General features: G+C 34.6%; 1 protein-coding gene across 6 annotated transcripts in view; it reads right to left on the reverse strand.

Moving 5' to 3' along the window:
* By (focal adhesion protein tensin) overlaps positions 1-21,929 on the reverse strand; it is a 156,103-nt gene extending 134,174 nt beyond the window's left edge. For all 6 annotated transcript variants that reach the window (XM_070293885.1, XM_070293883.1, XM_070293893.1 and 3 more), the window contains exon 1: positions 21,749-21,929. In XM_070293885.1, coding sequence (XP_070149986.1) covers positions 21,749-21,841 — 93 coding nt within the window. In that variant the 5' untranslated portion in view covers positions 21,842-21,929. The remainder of the gene's footprint in view (positions 1-21,748) is intronic.
* Between the last annotated feature and the right edge of the window lie 386 nt (positions 21,930-22,315).

Genomic DNA, 22,315 nt, shown 5'->3' on the forward strand with positions numbered 1-22,315 from the left:
CAGATATCGGACGTCTGGCTCATATGTTATCTCGCGGGAGATGGAAATACACGATGTGCGGAAATACATGAAGCCATGGGAAATATGGCAGTTCCTTGTCGAAGCCGGAGGTTAAAATACGATATATTATATATACACATATATTATGATATATTTCCGATATATCACGGTGTAAAAGGTGAGAATTTGATCTCTTTATGAATTTTCAATTTCAGGATCTAACAATCTAAAACTATACTGCATATAATATTAAGTAGAAATGAACAGAATATTATTAATAATAATTTATCTATTTCACGTACAGCCCACGCGCATGAAAAACATTTAAGTGGCATATTTCCGATCAAAATTACGGAGACGCAATATAGTTTCTGAAAATGTCTTATTACAGTGTGAAGTGTTAGTTTATGAATCGCCCCTATATGGCGACGCAGCTGATGCCTCCATCTGCTGCGATCTTGTTGCTCTCCCGCATTTATTGTGCGAGGTATTTGCTAGCACTTTGTCGGCGAGCTCGTTATAGCAGCCGAGAGGTGTTCGACGTATCGAACTCGATCGGTCCTATTGTTAGCGGGCGTAGCCACGCAACAGATACTCGATCGTTTCGTCAGGATCGGCAAATCGTTTCTAGCCCTTCAACTGACAGACCCATTTTTCCTCTGGGCACGTTTTAGAAATATTGCTTTGTATAATCGTCGCAATATTTTACGCGACTCATCACTTTATTATCCATCTTGCGCATCGTCGATTGACATTCGAGAAAAAAATCATATTTTGTAATTAAAAAAAAAAAGAATAAAATTTCTCCGATTCGCAAATTTTGTTTAATTACACAGCAATCGTATAATTATATATTTCTTGATAGCAAAAAATAATTCACAATACGCTGAAGAATTTACGCAACAGTGATTTTTTTCACTGCCACCCATGATGGCGATGACGTTACATCGTGTGTATTTACGGCCGGAAGGGAAGTTGTCAGTCACAACACACTCGTAACTGTGATACTACGTAACATTCGCCGTGGCTTTGAAAAACAACCCTTAATCATTTTAACGTTCCTTCGTCGGGGAGAGCTATTCACTAACAGTAGGTCGACCGATATTCTCACGCGCCCTTTTTAAGGTATGGGTGCGTCTGTGTCAACAAACAGCCACCTTTTAGACACGACTTCTCTTCAGCTCGCGGTAATCGTTCCTTATCGTACGCCAGGCGTGTCGATTACGTTTTAGCTCGTGAAGCACGTGTCTGCCGATGACACATACGACAAAGGACGCTGTACAACCGTGTGAGATTAATTATCCTCGATTGTAGAACTCGATTCTTCCTGCACGGAAATGACGTAAATTATAGCGTCATATTACGTATGCCGTATTATTCGCGGTAAATAGGTTTGGTTGATAATGAATTTAATTGTTTATTGAAACAGAAATTATAAAATTTACAGATTATGGTGTTTAAATATATTTTGCAATTATGATAAAATATTTATAATTTTATTATAGTTAGAAACATATACATATATATATATATATATATATATATATATATATATATATATATATTTCTACCTATAATTAAATAATTGTTCGACGACCTGCAACTTTAATATTTATTTTCTATTCGGTATAAAAATTTATATAAATTTATTATGATACCGCGAGAGTGCACTTTATTATACATCCATAAAACGTAAATTCTCTCGAATAATGATGACATTTCGCGATATGCACCGGGAAGGACTATGCATAATTTTCTCGCATTGAAACGAAGCATGACGTTTTGCATATGTAAGTATTTGTATAACGCGCAGCAAGTATGTATTCACCGAAGATTTACAATCGTGACATTTCGCTTGTTAATATGAAATTAATTTGCCGTTATAAATTATACTTTTTGCGATACCGTTATAATAACAGTCCCTTGAAAGGTCGAGTGAGTATATGCACACCGAAGATTGCACACGCGAGTTGGAAAGTGCTGTGATCTTTAATACGCTTCTCTTGACTTCGGATAATTTGTCAGTACGGAGCGTGAAAATGATGAACAACGACTCATTTTCTCCGGGTGAGAAAACTGCGTCGAGTCAATTTCAACGATATAATCGCAAATATTTTGCCGCGCGCGAGAAACGCCGTTTTCAACAAACGCATCAATTTAGCCGCGTCGATATCGCTTTTACGCCAATCGTTTGCGACGTAATAACGCGGGAATAGACTTTAATTAAATAAATTACAACCTTGTGTCCGCACTCAACCTGCATTGTAAGCGCGATTATCGGCTTTAAGATCGAGATAATACTAGATTCTGAAATTATGCAAAAGGTGCGCCGCAAAAAGTCATTTCATTGCGGCTCTAAGATATTATTTAATTAAATATAATATCATATCTATTAGTTTGTAAATATAAGCAGAATAATTATAGACTTCCAGTATTTCGCTATCGGCAATTTCACAAGAGATAAAGCTTATATAATATCTATTTTTTTCTAATAATTCGTATTTCGATGAGAAAGTTCTTTTTTTATCGATTTTTACGCGACAAATTTCTTTGCAAATTAAATATTTATGGGAGATGCATATTACATAATTTTTAAGGAAACATCAGTTTTTTTAATTATTTAAAGTGCGCGTATATATCTAAAAAAAAAAAAAAAAAGATATATGTATATATACATTTTGATTAATCACGATTGTTTGAAAAAATCGATCACTGCATTTAATCGCAAAAACCGCAAAGACCAATCGTTCCGGCTAACTCGTAAATTAGCCTTTATCAGCAATCAGAAAATTCGACTTCCGCATGTAAGAGGTAAGAGCTACGAGCACAGCGTCGTCGTACGCAGCGGCGTTCTTCAAAGCAGTGCGTGCGTACGTCATGTAGTGTGCGTGCGCGGAACGATCGCGTAAAGCCGTTCACCGTGAATTCCAAACGAGCTCGTCTACAAAGTCTCGTTGATTAAAAAGGCATTTCCGTTTGCAATAAAGAAAATATACATAATTGTTTGGATGTGCGTGTATATTTCGTCGAAAATATAAGTCGGAAATAGTTCAGATTATTGTTTAATAGAAGACATGACGTATCACTGACCGATTTCGAGAATCCCGTATGATTTTGGCACGTTTCCGCCTCTTACGTAATACGGTCGTTGCACCGAACCGTCTAAAATTAACGGCTAGTTGAATTCTACACGCATTATATTGTCGCGCAGGCGCCAATTGCTATTATTTTCAGGAATTACGCACGAGAATAATATTTCCGCAAATGTAAGTATAGAATCCTTTGAGCTGTTTTAATACCAAATTCATAAGAAAGATGTAGGAAATATTATAATATAATTTATGCCACTTGTTAATGAAATTAGCTGAGTTTGAAAGATTCTCTTACATGGAACGGACATTTAAATCGTCCTGCGCAAAAGAAAAACGCAAAACTTTCCGTATAACAATGCACGCTATAAATTGAATCAGGTACAAACGGCATTTCCTGTAGCGACTCTACAGCGACAGCGGATACTTTGTTTACATGCACGAATACAATTTAGTACCACGGCATACATCATTGGATCTGATTGTGAGACTTCTCGGTGCTGGACCTTCGCATGGTCGTTAACACGTGTCAAGCAAAAGAGAAAATCCATCAACGTCTAATAGGACCATTGTTTTTCGCGACGAGTAGATTGTTATTGCTCTTTAGAGACCAGGAAAGAATCTGTGCACATAAGATCGCGCAAAAAAAAGAGTAAAAAAGAAAATAAAGACACTAAAGGGTCGAAACTTTTAAATTCTATGACGATAAACAAAATGGATCAAACGTATCTTGATATCATTCAAACATTATTATAAAGTTAAAAAAATAAAAAGAATAAAATAGAAAAAGTGAGAACAAGTGTTTTGACAAACACAGGTAATGCAAAATATTTTTTAAATTGACATTTTAATATTATATGGCAAATAAAAATATTTACTTTATAATACTATAAAAAATAATATATATTTTGAATTTATTTTTCTATATATTTTTCTATACATTTTAAATAATCTGTATACCACAATAACGCACTCGTGTTTCGCGGTTAAAAAATTGTCATAACAAAAATAGAGAATAAATAACCGCAAACATACGCTTACCATAAAACTATTTTTTTCACCAAATTTAATACTATATATATATATTATATATATTATGTTGTAAAAGCCATTAAAAATTTATTTTAATTTAAATTTTACATTTGATTACTTATTAATATAAATAAAATGTATGTGTTTGTGTATACATCATTGAATCCCTAGTAAAAAAGAATCAATGGCAATTACTTAAAAAAGAGATCAAGAATTTGATACGTGCTATTTAAGGAAACAACAATTACACGTTTATATAGTAAATGATCTGAAAATAGTATATTTAATGATTCGTATCTAGTTCTCTTACCCAATGCAAGGATAAGAAAGATGGGTATAAGCTTGAAGGTTTGAGTCTAACATAAATGACAAGACGCACTATAGATGACGTAGTTGTTTACCATTGTTGCTCTCCATCGAACGTAACGACGGAAGCACTTAGCGCGATATCCTAAACGTCCGATCAGCGGAAGCGAGGTAAAAGTTATCATGATATTTTGACGCGTTTAAAGGGGAGCCTTTTCGAGAGGCTACATTAATCTCGGCTCTTCCTGTGCGAGCCTGCGCTTTATTCGATGGGAACGGAAAGAGAATCGAGTCTCGATAAAGTAAGACGTAAACTGGACCACCGAGATTTTGCTCACGTAACTTATGATCCCCGGAAACAGTAGATAGATTGGTCAGGTGAGCCGAGATTAATCGGATTCCGAAGAATCGAGAGGCAAGCCGGAGGGAAGGTCAGGCCTCGGTCTTACGATCTATCTTCTTGGGAGGTCGGACCGGCCAAAAATCCCCGATATCGTCTAACATTTCATTGTCTTTGCTCGCTAGATCATGTGATCTCTTTTAAGTTTTTATCTCATAGTAAATGCAATTCTTTCAAGAATCACTTTTTTTAAAAAGACATCGAATTAATTATCTCATATTATTAATACATCTGCTATTAATATTATTAGATTATAAAAGTATATATTATAATATAAGTGAATTGATATAATAACGGAATGTTTCAATCTTCACCTTTCCAATAAAAGTATAAATCATTGTTTGAAGAAAACGGTTTTCTGCCCGATTTTCATTCAACATTTTCTAGAAGCTCTTTACTTTTTATTAAACATATTTTTTGTGGAAATATTTAATTAACTTTATGAAGAAGCGTTAATAAAAGAGATAACTTGCAATTAATTCGTTATGAGAAAGTCAGTTATGTAAACAACATTCCATTCTGTATTCGATAAAATAAGATGATCCAAGTGTGTGGCGATTATAAATACGCTTCTTCGATGATCCGGCAAGATCATCAAAGGAGCTGCGATCGTGACGCGTACAACGTCTATTTGAAGAAATGCATGAAGGTATGCGTCCGGTTTGTGAAAGAAGCCATCGTTACCCCTCTGTAACTGACCGATTATGTAAAGCGAGTTTCCACGGGTGGCCTCGCACAGTCGCGTTGATATATTCTTATGCGAGGCACACAACCTCGTCTTTCATGAAGCGCAATTGCGCGGGCGTTTCTACGGATCCACCCACAGAGATCTATCGATTTCTGCGGCGCTCTCTCGAAGTCGTGACTTTGTCAAGCGACGTTGTATGCGATTAATCCTTTCAACCTTTATGCGGAATGATCGAAGAATTCCTCGGAAAAACAACTCGAGTTTAAATAACTCAATTTCAAATAACTGTTAATAATTTCTCGATTAAACATTCTTAGGATGTAAATCGAGAAACACATTAATATTAAATTTAAAATTAAATAATTATTAATCTTATCAAACATATGATACAAATAATAACTAATGAAACAAGAGAGCTTTTCGTAACTTTCTTCTCTGAATAAAGGAAACTCAATCTTCGTTCATGCTAACGAGAGTATATCAATTTCCGCCTAAATTTTCTGACTAATGAACCGACAAACTGATTAGTCCAGAAAATCTAAGAACGTAAAGATCAACGATAGGGATCCTAATTTTGACAGACATCGCAAATGTTTCCCGCAAAGCGTCAAACAAATTCCCACGTTCCTTTCTCGATTTTGTATCGTACGAATATATTTATAGTCACGATGATATATATTAAATGAATGAAAAATTATAAGAGAAATCTTTATTTACAATCAATTTAATTTATAAATTTTATTTTTTAATGTAAATTTCAATAAAAAATAATTAAATATCTAATCAAATATAATTAAATTAAACATAATTAAATCTCCAAACTCTAATTATAAGTTATATTATTTTGATATATGATAACGTGGCATTTTTAACACACATTATCAAAACTGCATTATTTCGCGAAGGCAACATATTTATCCAGTATCCACAATTACATTTCACTAGGTATTTTCTTCTACAAACGAGCATTGTTCCAGGCATCTGTCGTATACTACCGGTATACATACGGATCTAACTCAAGACGGAAAAATTCTCCCGACTAAACGACTGAACCATTGTTCTCACGAGATGTTTGCACATGTGAAATAACGCACCGGAACGCGAAAACGCGGGATCCTCTTCTGGGATCTCGCCCATCGTCGAGCATCACCCAAGACGAATATCGTCGTTGACCACAGGGTCCATCCGGTCGACACGAGCCGTAAAACCACGTTCTTTGTTCGCGCGCGCGCGCGCGCGCGTGGCCTGCGTGGTTGTCTGTCGTAGCTGAAAGCTAAATTTCTCAACCGCCACGATGTTTTCCCGTTCAAGTACCAGTTGCTCGTAAAATCATAAATTATTTCAAACATATTTATAGCCTCACTCGTTCGTTTAATCCAGAAGAAAATACATCATAATATGTTAATCTTGTATTAGAATAGTATATTTCATAAATGTATGTAATTATTTTTAATATTGCGAAAGAATATTTATCTTCGGATAAAAATAATGAAAAAATGATGATTTATATGGAAATATATGGATATTTTTTTGAAATTGCGATATTTTTACATTTTTCACGCCTTAAATATATAACAAAATATCCCGATAAATACTGAGAAAAATATACGACCGACCCAGAATTCTTTCTCGCGATCACAATAGTTCGGATAATACGGATGCATCGGGTGGCACTAATGTGTTATAATATCGCGAGAGCACGTACCCCGATTAAAAGAGGGATTTCGAGCTTGTTTGGGGACGAAATTCATACGTACTTTCCCTTTCTACCGGGCACTCTAAAGGATTTCACGGAAAGAAAGATTATATTATGCTAATACGGTCCTTTCTCACCAACATTATATTGTATAACGTTGCAGGAAACGAGAATTGGATTAATAAATTGGAAAAATCTCACGTAGCACGAAAACATCATTATGGATTTAAACGAAATGTGAATGCGTGCGTAGATCTTAAAATCATATTGTCAAAATCTTACTTCAAAAAACCAGTGGCTCTTTACCCGTGAATATATTACTTCAATATATAGTTCATTTCCTTATCCTTAATTTACTGTCATCAAAATTTTCTTTATCCATAAGATGCATAATTTGAGCAATATGATATAGTCGGTAATATTTCTAATGTACAAAGATTTAAAATATTGTAGAGTAAAAATTTTTTTTTCACACGTTTAAATATAGAATTGACTTGGTTCCGATTTATTTATATTTCAATATTTGACGCTAGACGTGTGATATAAATGCGGACCATTATTTATGAAAAGAACTAAATTGCAAAAGTCATGCATACGCAAACCGCTTAGCACGCGAGGATGTAGAATAAATCGATATCCCTCCGCAACAAATCGTTGCTCGACGGATTTCAAGTCACGATCGTGATAAGATGAAGAGCCGTTCCCAAGATTGCCTCCTCCAACATATGTCGCGGCTGACGTGACGCGATCTCGCGCAACTACCATGGCAACGATGGCAATATTATGGGAGAAAAATGTATGGGAAATGTCTTTGAGAGGGTGGAAGTACCTATACGAACGAGAGCGTCTGATAAATTTATCTGGGACGTGTCGCGATGCACGCCGCTGCGCGTCAGGGAGTTAGTGTTATTTACGGGCGATTTAAACGGCAACGCAAGACACGATGTGGACGTATCCGCGTGCAATTCTGCGAAAAACATTCGGCTAGAATTGTCTGCGCGAGATGAGAGACAATCCAGGATTCTATATATGGTAGATGCACTTCTCTAGAGTAATCGACGAATTTAAATACGCCGCGTGTTCCATTTTATACGGATTACAGTTAGGTATACATATAAGATAGGAAGAAACGAGATAAATAGCTAACAATTGAAAATAAATATTTGATTATTGTTATTATTTGATTGAATTATTATATTTTATGAAATATTGAATATAAAATTTTTCCAATAAAAGTTAATTTTATAAATTTCTTATCATATATATTCATTATTGATAAATCATTAATATTATTCTCAAGAGACATAATTATCGATCATCTAATACCTCTCTACGATTTTCAATTTCTGTTAAAAGTACGATGAAACGTAGCGTGAAGATTCTAACAAGGACGCGATTAACGCTTCTTTGAAACCCTCACAAAACCGGTTCCCTTTTTTTTTTTCGTAGGTGTTGTCGCCGCCCAGATGCGCCCTGTCAAGGGCGTCGCTTTCCATCATGTATGCTCCGTCGTTGGGGCTTAGCGCAGGTATTCAAGGGCAAGAGAATGCGCTAAAAGAAAGAAGGGAGGAGGGAACAGAGATCTCTAAGCGTTCCCGACCTGCTCTAATCTGCCTGGCAGTAAAGAAATCTCGGTAAGTTCTTCTTTTCTTTTTTTTGCGCCGCGTGTTTCTCTTCCTGTCTCTCCTTACCCCTCTTCCTCGCTAACGGACATCATCATTCAAATAGTTCAAATTTGTAACACAGCGCTTAATTTAAAATACAATTTCTTCGATTAATTAAAGTGTTGTCATATATTATAATTGAAGAATGAATCAAACTATTTCCATATGATTAGAAAATTATTGAACCTAATCGCTTTTAAGAGCCAATCTGTTTATATTTCTAAATTCGCTCGAGACTGAGCACTGATAATCTGCTAGTGTAAAAAGAAATTTTATTCAAGACGTGATATTTTCTATTAAAGATATAATACATTAATGTTATTAAAGTGTTATATACTTTATATACTTTAGATCGTGATTATAATTATAAATTTTGATTTATAATTATAACTTAGAAAACTCATTTTTAAAACTTATAAAATAACATTCTTATTTATATTCATCGAAAAATATATGAAAATTAACTTTTTCTCTAAGAGCTTCCCAAACGCCATGCGAAATCAAAATCACGTGTTGCATACTGATCGTGGAGGTAATAACATAAATAATGACAACTGATTTTTTTTTTTTTTGCGCACCATCGAGGAACGCGTGGACACTTTTCTCCAAGAAAATCACGTACAATAGTTCAGTTAACTGAATTTAAGTAGAGATGAAAGTCGCTATGGCTCGCGGTCGGTCTCTCTATAGAAATCGAGACCCACAATTGATGCGATGGACCCGGAAAAACGGTCTCGGATAACCGGAGATAATGACTATAATGGCGTAATTCTCTGAATTGTAGAAAATATAATTTCAACAGAGATTACGCGGGATGGTACGTGTCACGATTATTACGAGAATATTGATAGTCACCGTAAAAGTGATAGACCTTCGCGACGTATTAAATCTGCCATCATTGGCGATGTAATGAGGAGCGATATCGACGATGTTTTATTGATATCTGGAATCTTGGAAATCGTTAATCTCGTCGATCCGACAAATTCTTTCTACCGTGAAAAAATTTAATTGCCATAATAATGCAATATCTAGTTTTTAATAGAGCGAGATCTTTGCCTTATAATTTTGCATTTATATATTATATATAAGAAAATAATTATAATCCGGAGCATGAGTTTTATATAATTTCTGTTGCATAATACACTGTTATGTAAGAATATATTAATTTTATATTTTTCATATATTATTATTATATTTTATAGATTTGAGATCTCTAGAATTCCGCATTTGATAAAAATAGAATTGCAATCACTGCTTTTCGTAAAAAAGCGTCAATAACAAGAAGAATGATTAGGAAAAGGAACGAAAAAGAATGAATTTCTAACCATTGAAGTTTCATCCGGAAATTCCGTCCCGTAAATTAATTCCAGCCATAAATTTTAATCTTTATCTTTGTTCTCGAATAGCAAAGGCGCCGTAATCGTGATTTTCGTGGGAATCCAAGCGGTTGCCATCACCGTATAAGTCAGCACGCGACCATTACGTACACTTTGATTCTTCGGCTCGATTGTGCGTCCCTTGTCGAGGATAATGGTCCAAACAGGAAGCGCGAGCGTGCTTACACATTTATCCAAACGATCGAAATTCCGTTCTCCTTTATGCGCGCGTTCTGCACTTTCACGACGATGCGTTTAACGTGCAGCGGAGAAGATACTTTTCCGAGATATAAACCTCTCCCTCGATAATAACGGAAAAAAAAACAAAAAAAAACAGCCTATTAAATGCGATAAATTATTTTCACTATATAAATAGTTATCTTGTTACGAATATATTTTGCATATATATAAAATTCGAAATAGTGCGCGATAAAGATTTGACCATCGATTAATATTTAATTTAAAAGCAATTAATTCAAATAATAATTAACATAAGTTTTTATCACAAAGTCGCAATATTGATTAAACCTACAATAATTTTTTGATCATCGAATAAAGAGCAGACGCGATCATTTTTTATGATGCAAAAAACATCGCTTTCAGAGATATGGAATAATTCGATCAAAGGGATCTTCTAGCGATTTATAGAGGCTTTAAATTGCGCGCATCTTGATATCGGTGCACTTTGGTCCGTCCGGATAGTGCTCCATCGTTTAGTGGCCCATTATCCTTGAGCCCACGCGGCCCACGTTCTTGATATCGTTGATGAAGTGAAACGCCCAGTCGGCATCGTAACCGAACAATAAATCGTACGACTAAGAGCTTCTCCGTAATTCTGGAAACGATTACGCGATCCATACTTTCAGTATTAAAGGGTTTATCTGTTCCGAGGGGATTGATTGCTCATCGTTGAGTGCTGAGAGAGACGCTGCGTCTCAAAAGTGTTAATTCCTCTGCAGATCGAGCACTTTATACGCGGAAAAGTATAAAATTTCTTAGATTGAAATGAAATAGCTCTCTTCTGAAAGCATTTAGGAAAATTTTAAGAAAAAAGAAATTTTCAGTATCCATCTATAAATAAATTAAAGGAGCATGAGTAGTTGAGAAATTCTGTCGCTTGAATACGCGGTACGCGAATAATGAAAATGCAGAGTAAAAGGAAAAACAGAAAGTTCACAGTATATATCTTACAATAGAGTGTATTCTTCGTGCTTGGTGTTTTTTTTGCAAACTAAGAATTAAAGATTTCCCGATTTTTGTTTACAGTAATCGTGAAATACTTTAATAATCACAAATTAAGAACATAATTACATTTCTTGGATCTTATTAAACCCGATATCGATCCTTGTTAGAATCTAATAAAAATGCTTTAATCTTCTTCATTCAAAACTCATTCGTTTCTTTCAGTATCATCGAAATCAAATGCAGTGGTCGGTCTTTCGAAATCACTTGCGTCGACTTGCGACACTTGTCTCTTCTTGAAGTATGCGTGGGTATTCGAGAGAAAGGACTACTACCGGGATTTGTTCACCGACGCGGCGGAGGCCCTTAGCCTCTCTCTCTCTCTCTCTCTATATATTCTCTACTTCGGATGTGCCGTTAATTTTACGCGAAGAGGACGGCGCGCACACATCCGTTCATTACTTTGGTTATTTCATCCGGCAGTCGCGATCGCGCGGCTCTACGTACAACTCTAGTTCCAAGTCCCTCTTCCCAGTTCGTCCTCATTATTGCCGTTCTCTTCAGAAATCATCCGGCGACCTGGGCTTACCACGACGACCGAGCTGATTACTCGGAGGGGGGGGGGGGGGGATCGCGACGACTAGAATACGGAAACGGAGTGCGCTCGGGAAATACTTGATTCTCTATGACCCGGTCGTAGAAAATATATAATTGCAGATCTCGTGAAGCCCGAGATCGCCCAGAGATCCAGAGACGCTCCATTGCGATTTCCTTCGTTATCCGTTTACGCGATACACACGACGCGATCGTGTATTTTCCGAAGCTGCACCGACGTGAATAAATATGATTACACACGGGATCGGGAGAGATCGCGCTATTGTTTGTATTTCGGATAAGTATACGGGCGTGTACGATTTTATTTTTATTCACACTGTTTACGTATATCTAATAAGCAATCTTATACAACGAAAGAGAATAATTGCGTTTCTTGTTCTAAATTCGGTATAACGGAATATCTCAAAAGATTTAAATAACAATGTATTTTTATCATAAGTTAAAATGTGCAGACGAATTTTAGAACTTCGTTTCATATTTTTTTTTAAATGTATCACGTTTATGACGGGATTTCACGGATCGTCGACTTTTTTTTGCAATTTATTATCCATTTATAAGTTATGAGATAATTCTATTATCGCGTGCATAGTTAAGTAGTGCTCAGGAATATTCATTACATAAGTACCGTAAACATAGTCTCTCTCTCTCTCTCTCTCTCTCTCTCTCTCTCTCTCTCTCTCTCTCTCTCTCTCTCCGTTTCGAATAAAATCGAGTCGTACAGCGATAAACTTATTCGCATCGTGCGGAAAAAAGTTGTCTAGCAACTACGCTTCAAGTTCTGAGAGCTCCAAAAAAGCTCGTTTAATATTCATAAACCGGCTTTTATGATTTCGACTAGTCGATTTCTCGGCGATGCCAGACCAAAGCATTGTTATTCGTCGTGCAATCAAAATTAACGATCGAAGAACGTCCGTAATTAGATTCCACTATTCGTCGCACATAATCCCGCGATGATTACATGCCATCCCGATGGTGGATTCACTAACTTGGAATGATACGAGCACAATAAATATAAACGCGCGCGTTAAAATATTTCAGTCGACCGGAAAGCCCCGAGAAGAGACCGGGAACAGCGGATAAGATGAGAGCGAGGGAGACCGACGACATACGTAGTCGTAAACTATTTTTGTCGGACACAGGTAACCGATCATAAACCCGGAGCGTATCGTCGTTGCCGCTGCGGCAACGCAAATGATCAGAGATTTTTCCCACATCGGGCTAAGCCGATCGTAAACGCTTTGCATTCGCGAAGAGTCGCACGGGAAAACATTCGCATTTTGTCACTCTGACATTTTCCAGTATTGTTTGGCGGATTATCATATTACACATAAGCATGCCGCTAGACTTTCTCATATTCGCCTTTTTGCTGATTCGAGATATTCGCCTGATGAATTACCGTGAGTTCTACCTAAGAAGAGACGTTTGCCCTCCCCCCCTCCCTCTATTTCGCGATCATAAACTACATGATCGTTACAGGAATGACGCATCCATCGAAATAATTGTAATAATATGAATTTAACGAGATTGGCCAAAAGAGAAACAATAAAATATTGTATAAATAGTTTCATATAAATAATATTTTTTTTTCGGAGATTATTGATTAATAAAGATATGTAAAATAATGATATAATAATAATCTGTAATAAAAATAAAGTCATAAAAATGTATTATATTTCTTTATTATAAAATGATTATTAATTTCAGAAAGATATTTTTTGGCATATTATTGCAATCTGAACATATGCCCCAAGAAAACCAAAAGCAATATCGATAGATGTAAAGAGACCTCAAGTTTTGTCCGACATATTAAATGCATATCATTCGCTACACACGAAGCTTTTGATTCTCTTGAAACGATGATGGCTAAACCGAATAGTACATCAATTATTCAAAACAATGGACCAACGATCGGACATCGTATGAGCATGAATCCTGCTTTTCGATCGTGGCTTCCTTATTGCCATTGCTCAATGTCCAGTCTCAAAGATGTATGTACGTACACGAGACCGGTGTACGTATCTCTCTTTCACAAGATACAAGGCTCAGTTGGAGAAATCGCGACGAGAGATCGATGAGAAATGATGGCGTCGTCATTGAAATTTGTTATTCCGTTAGAAGCATGTAATTAATATAGCAGAAATTATTTTGCATGTCTAGCGTTAATGATACTGTATTACAGGAAATAATTATAGGTTGTCCGAAGAAAATTCTTGTCTATATATAAGATTCTATATAAATAAACATGTTAAAATAAAAGATTCTTCAACTCGTATGTAAATAGTAAAAGTTTATTTTTCGCGATTGATATACTAATGTTAGCACTGTATAGTTATTTATCAAATAATAAGTCTGATACAATATTACGTTTATACGATAAAAAATTTGTGTGTATCGATGGGATATCGGATAAAAAAATTCCTGATAGAAGCATTCCAGAAATTTTTTATCCGAGATAATCATTTTCTATATATGATCGATGAAAAATTTAATATACATACGATTACAATTAAATCACACGATAAAATGCTTTATTCTTATAATATTGCACATATATTATTATTATAATACTTGACATTAGCATGAAATACTTCCCGACCACAAATATCAATTAATTTTGAGAACAATGCGGCATGCAACTTTGTTGTCGCTATGAAACAATGATAAATAAGAATATAAAGTATCACAAATTTTATTAACTGATTGTCACCATGACAATGGCCAATTGGAATACATCGAATAATAATAATATTTAAAAATGCAAAATTAGAAGAGCTTATTTAGTATTAGAAACATCTGTTATACGTAATTAAAATTACGCGCGGAAATGAAACACCTAAAACTCTCGCGATATATATTTTTTCTCAACTAGAACGCTTATGAAAGAGTGTGTCATTAGCCATTGTGTCTATGATTAATGGCAAAAATTAATTCAAAAACGGATTAAAAAGACGCGAGACTTTCTCTCGATGCAATCTCTCTTGGGAAGTTCTTGCGCAAAACAACTTAATATTTTTACGGATAATACTACGCGAAGAATACGTCGCAGGTCTTAATTGTTGTGGACCTTTAATTCCACACCGTTGTGCAACTGCAATTAAAGAATTTCGAGAGATAGGCTATCGTCATCTTAGGACTGTGATGTCGCGCGATTTAATCTCCTCCTCGCATTTGTCCGTTCGTTCTTCCCTCTTTTTATGCAATCTCCACGACTAATGCTCGTTAAGTCTCTTTAATATAGTCGCACTCTTTCTTTCCGGATATCACTCGCACTTAATCCGCGATGTAGAAAGACGGCTTTGCCATTCGCGAAGAATCAGACGAGTCATACTTTGCAAAAGTGAGATGATAATTTTATACACGCATACATGTTATATCTGTCAGCATCATCATTTAATAAGATAAATAGAAATACAACGCGATATTTATAAATATCTTGTTTGTTAAAGCTTATAAGATGCATTCATTTTTAACCACGTGTTCCCCGTTTTGACTAGCAATAAAAAATAGTTTAATGAAATGCAAACAATGTAATTTATAATAGCTTATTTTCAACCGTTTGAATATATTAAATATATTTTTACTTTGATTCTTCGAGAAGACCGACACGTACATTTAAATATACATTTACATTCGCGAGCTTAAAAATAATGCGAATATTCTGGATTATATATTTAGGTCACCATTATGGAAAAATTATCTCTGGATTTATTTATACATACGTATTATAATTGAATGTATTTTAAATTAAAAGGCGCATCTTTGTGATTGTCAGGCATTCAAAGAGGCAATGGAGAAGAAATTTATAGATGCAATCATCTCAAGTTGAAAGCTTTAAAGCTTACAATTCAATTTAATTGTAAACTGAAAACGCGCGAGTCAGTTATGATAGCTTGTAATACAATTCGTTTAATAAAATTTCAGCGCCATGTTTTATTTTGTAAACACACATACATGTAAATATGTATTTTAATATTATCATTATTATTCAATGCGGATGCACTTTCTCATTTATACATTGCGAAAAACACGATGAAATTTAATAATTTTAAGAACATTTTAACACATTACATTATATTAAATTATATTACAAAATTCTTATTATTATTTTTAATATAATAAACAAAAAGATAAATAAAATATTATGTATGTATATCTATTTTGAATGTTTAATATATCGCACTCTAAATTTTAATAACTGAAGAAAATATTTTATACAGTATCATTTTTACGCGTTGAGTCATCTACACTCTTTGCAATTTTGAACGCTATAAAAATATACGCGACGAGACTGGTGGATGGTCCTACGGAGATGACGCGACAAAGACAAACACGAGAATAAAAACCGTCGTTGTTATTTTTAACTTTTGTATTCGGAAACGGGGGAGTCCTTGTCTTTGCTCTGCGATCTAAAATCGCCGTAGACATCCCTGGCGCTAAAAATAGGACGAGGGTAAAACCGCTGCGTAATTGACTGACTCGTTCTAATCTCATTAGGACGATTCGCCCTGCATTTGGTTAGCACTGATCTTCGAAAAAAGAAGATCGAAGAAGTTACAGTCGGAACGTCAGCGCACGTATCGAAGCGCAAAGCATCTCGTAACTTTTAATTTTTCGAGAAAATCGATTATTTCATATACTGAGGATTATCGAACCATAACAGGAATGATTGATGCAAATCTTCAAAAATTAGCATAATTTCTCTGGTCTAACTATACATTACGTGTAACTGATAAAAATCGTAAATTTCAACCAAGATTGGCAAATAGACACGCATTTCTCGCGATTGATTTCTATATTCTACAAAGTATTGAGTCTATTGAGATCTCTCATAACCGCATATTATATCTGATCGGTTCCTGAAAACTTCAGTAGACACGATAATCTTCTTGGAAAGGTTAGCAGACACGCTCACGATTTTAAAAACCCGCAGGCTTCGCAATTCACGTCGAAGACTAAGAAAATTCACGTAATCATCGTGGTCCCTGAAACATCGAGTTGGTGAATGCGCGAAACTATCAGTTACACATATGTAGAGCACCTGCTATGGATTTTCAAAATTTATAAAATAATTCACCTTAATATTTATAAAATATCTCAGGATTTATAAAATAATTCACCTTAAGATTTGGTTGTATTCATATCAGTGACAAGAAAGAGCCATTCTCATTACTACGATCGCATTTGCGTTTTGGGTATCGAGATAAGTATGGAGAAGCTATGTAAGGTAATATTATGACAGCGCGCCCACGAGGTGTAAGAAAAATACGTGTGCGAAGAGCAAACAACGTAAGGTATTGAGCAAAGCCTGGAGTAAACGTATCGCAAAGCAGAGTGTGTTCATGCGCGTTGGTAGAATCGACAACGTGCGAAGAGATCTAACCTTTGAAAAGATATTACATTGCTCGCTGAAGCTAAAAAATTTGGAGAGTATTACAAAACTAACACGTAATAGAAAATATTGCTTCAGAGAAAACAATATTATTTCACTTATACATCTTTCTTATTTAGTGAAAAGCTTATGTGATATTTTTGTGCATTAATATAGTAATATTTTAATTATTATATAATTAGATATTTTGAGTAAAATACATAACGTGAAATAGAGAATAGTATTTGGTTTTTTTTCTTTCTAATCCAAACCGCACAACCGCTAGGTAAAAATAATATTTTTATTATATTTTTGAGAGATATTCTTAATTTAAATTAATAATGATAATATCTGTCTTTTGGTACTCTTTCTAAATTAAAAATTAGATAAAATATTCATTGGTGCATTCGTGTGATTCCATTTTAAGTCCAATGTAATTTCCATTAGATATAAAAATATTTTAATTTATTGAAATTTTAAGACACAGAAATATCTTTCTGTATGCGGAAAATATCAATTGTCCATGCTGGAACAAATCGCCGCGTGGGCAGCGGAAAAATCGACCGTGCCCCAAGGGTTCGCTAATTTAATTGTTGATCCTTACATCGCGAAGGAGCGCGCATGACGACGATGGTGGGCGGTATTTCGTACGCGCATGCATATACATACGCATGCAGGTGTACCGCCGTGCCCCGGTACCGATAATAGTACGGTTATAATAACAGAGAGCGCGGTTCTCTCCTTCTTTTGTATACGATCGTTCAGAAACGCTGGAAAATCATGGTGGTCAGACCGGACTTTAAGCGCCGACAGATACAACGCGTCGGGAAAAACATTTTCTCGTCGTATCTCCCGTACAATCTTCAGATTAGTTCAGTATCGACTGTGAAATCTTACATATTTTTATAGAGTCATATCTTTATATCGGTTAATAATTATGGCTATCTACATGGAATTTTATATATTAGCATAGAATTTCATTAAAACTCTGTTTATTTTTTTATAATTATCTGTTACAAGTTTGAATATTCAGCTAATAAAAATAATATTTCATTGCAACAAAAGAATTATAAACTCATACGTATAAAAATATTTAATAATAACGTTTATATTAATTTATTCTATTAAAAAGCTTAAGGCATTAAATCAATGAACAGTATTTCTCTAAACATAAAATTTCACATTTCTGTCACGTTCATCGTATATACGCATGTTAGCAAGCCATATAATTTACGTTCGTGCATTTACGTCATTTTATGCAGACAGAAATAACGTTCCGGTTGTAATCATTCCGTGGAATATATATATATATTTAGTATATCATATATCGCGTTTAAAGTGCCGCTTTAATAAAATGCCGTGGCGTGCCGTGGGTGACTTAGTATTATGTAATTGCATCCTAATGCTTGTTATTTTTTTTGCCGATCTTTCCTTTTCGGCATACTTTCTACTCGCAATTAAAATTATTTTAATACTGCTAAGAATTAAAATTAAAAAATGTATGTTCCTATGTAAATATGTATAAATATATATATCTTTTTCAAGTAGAATAAATTATTTAAAATAATTTTAACATTGCTAATGATTAGAATTTTTTTTAGAAAATTCAAGGATATGCTCAATATTATAATGAAAACTATTTTATAGAATAAACAAAACTCTTCAAAATCGGTTAGCGTATTATATCGATGCGTGCCGGTATGTTGAGTCGAATAAAAAATTAAATTTTACATGTTCTACTAGCTCAAATAGCAAATTTATAATTGATGGTAAACAAACGGTTGATCTTCCATCATTCTGCTGTTTCGTGATGAGCGATCCCGATACTCGATTACCGGTATGTTATTTTCATTGTAACAATATGCAAATACGGAAGCGAGTGATGTAAATTGATCGCGTAATGAATTACACGAGAATTAATTTAATTTCTGATAACATCTCGCATTTTGTATGATTTATCCACGAAAAAAATCCGACTCGATCGAATTGTATAATTATCGGAATTGTCAATTATTACATTCTTTTTTTTTTAACACGATCGTGATGACGTTGTTGATTTTGATAATGTCTACGTGTGCACGTCTGCTGGGACAGCTCGTTCAATAAATATGGTATGCGGAGACCAGAAATACGAACTCTTCGCACGAATGCTGTCTCGTGCTACGAGAGATAGTATTTTTTGCTTCCTGGATTGTAATTTTACCTCAGTGTTCGCAAAAATGTTGTCTCGCGGTATTTCATGAAATAATGCTATAATACTATAAGAAGGCATATATGCATACAAAATCGATTTTTAATTATTATATAATTTTTAAGATCAAATTTCTTTGGATTAATAATTAATTATTATGCTTTATTCTTTATCATGATTATGATATTTTTATTATTATTTAAGAGAGAAAGTTTTGTCTCCATAGTAAATTTCAAAATAAACTTCACGCCATAAATGTATTTTATATAGAAACACATCAATTTATATAAAAAAAATCTCTCTCCAAATTCTTGTTATATCAGAGAATATATAAATGAAATCTGAGCAATATTCATGTTTTGCATACAAAAAAATCATTTTTAATTATTGTGTTTATTAAAAATTCTCGAAATATGTTACACGTTTTTGTTACGTATCCGGAAATGTTACGCACTCTTGTATAGCAATTATAAAGCAATATAACAATGACACATCGTACAAAAGCTGTTTCAGCAAGTTGTTCGTGCAACGAGTATCACGGACTCGGGGCTCGTTGTAATTTTAACAAGTGGCTAACATCGCGTCTGTTATTACCGGCTTAATTGCTAGGTCGTGCCCAAGATATCGTCGAATCGATCGCGGTACCCGCGGGGCGTCCGTCGAAAGGGGCCCGGAACCGAGGAAAAGGCCATCGTGGAGAATTAATAAATCAGCTAGCCAGCGGGAAGGAGAAATGTTGACCACTGCGTCCCTCCGTCATTTGGAGATTTTGTATCTCTCGATCTTACGGCATCTCAGGACGAAAGAAACTGCCTAATAATCGTCGCCTTAAGCGAAAACCCTCCTACATTCTCTTACATTACGTAGAAGACTGCTTCTTTCTTCTTTTCGATTTTATCATACTACTCATTAATGGCAAAATATTATCCATAAATGTCTCTGTTTTATTTATTTTTTCTATTGTCTTTATCGAACCTGATATTCATGAAAAGGGCAGTCGGTGATAATGAAAGGAAAATTCACGGCAACGGAACGATAATTAGTAGCAGAAAATACATATTGGAATTTATCGCGAGACTATCAGGTCCAAAGGATTGAACAATTGACGTTAGAATATTGCTTGTCGGAAGGATAATGATGTATAATATCAAAAGCGCGCGCGTTACGAGAGTAGGAAGACATCTCAAAGTATTAAATAAAATTCAATTCCCTAAATTCCATTGCACTCAAATGAAAAAATTTTAACTAATTGTCACACGTTTGTTTGCATTGACAAATATGCGACAGTTGTAAATTACGATTTTCAAACTAAACGAAAAATATTCTGTATTTAATGATCATAATTCATGTACAATACATTATTATTTGATTTAATCAAGAACAATCGTATCCGAATACTATAGGCTTCATTTTATAAGCAAATTGAGCAAATTAAATATTCACATGAGAGGAACATTCCACGTTTCGTCTATACATCGTAATTAGAACATCAATAAAATACTATGGGAATCAGAATACTTCCTCGTTTAATTCAAGAGGCTTGTTAAAAAAATTAATAGCCCCACAAGACCATGTGCCACAATATTGGATAAATCAAAGTAAAATAGTATTACAGTTTTCACACGTCTGTTATGAATTCAGTTATAATGACTTTCTCGAACATCTATTTTTAAATAATACATGTGAGAATCTAAATTTATATGTTATAAAAATTTGCAATATATAAGCAATACGTATTTCTTATTAAACTCCATATTAATGCGATTAACTCATAACTTTTAATATTTTTTATTAATTTTTAATTTTTATAAAATTATATAAAATAAGATATGTAACAATTTATTCTCTCGCTCTTATAATTTGTTATTTATAAAAAAAATAACAGGCTATAACCAAGGATTTACGTTTTTATCTTTAAATATGTGTCTTTTTTTTATTTTACGAATTTATATATTTTTATTCTACTTTATCTTTAGTTTGAGAAATTTGAAGAAAGTCTATAAAAGAAGCAAGTATAAAGAATTGTGCTCCGAAAAATTCTCTACGAAAGAAAGGACCTGAATATATCGAATTTTCGCTCGGTTTGTCCCGAGATTCGCCGCGAGAAAATCGCGCGGAAAACTTTTCGAGAGGAATCCTACCTTGACGAGCAGGTGAATCGGTTGACTGACACTGAGTGGCTTGCCCCTCCTGGCCTTTCCGCCTCCACCACCCAAACACTTTATCCACGGCATTCCTGCGAAACGTTTCCTCGTCTCTGGTTATTATTTGCAATTCTTCTCTTTCTTCTTCCCTTTCACGATTCTTCCTCGCCTTCCGTCTTTTTCGTCGCTGCCTAAGGCTCTCAGAACTTCTCACTCGTCTTCTCGAAACTTTTCCCTGCCCGGTGCATCGTGCAATGTACGATGGGATTCCCCCCTTTATCTCGAAGAGTCTACTATATTGCAGATTTTTCGATATATATCTATCAGACGTTTCTCGTAAAATGAAAAATCAGGAAATCAAAAATTACGCCTTTAGAGAATTAAAGACTCGGCGATATAACTTGATGCGTGCTTTAAAATGCTTCCTGATGTTCTTGAATGTTCGACGCAAATAATTTTTTGATAATAATATTGTAGAGATTCCGGAGATATATAATTCTTGCACAGTTTATAGAAGTGTTTCTTTTTTGAACGAGTCTCGTAGAGAATATCTTCACTGATGCG

This window comes from Polyergus mexicanus, unplaced genomic scaffold, assembly GCF_030449975.1.
Source record: "Polyergus mexicanus isolate NDT 795.1 unplaced genomic scaffold, iyPolMexi1.0 SCAF_4, whole genome shotgun sequence".
NCBI lineage: Eukaryota > Metazoa > Arthropoda > Insecta > Hymenoptera > Formicidae > Polyergus > Polyergus mexicanus.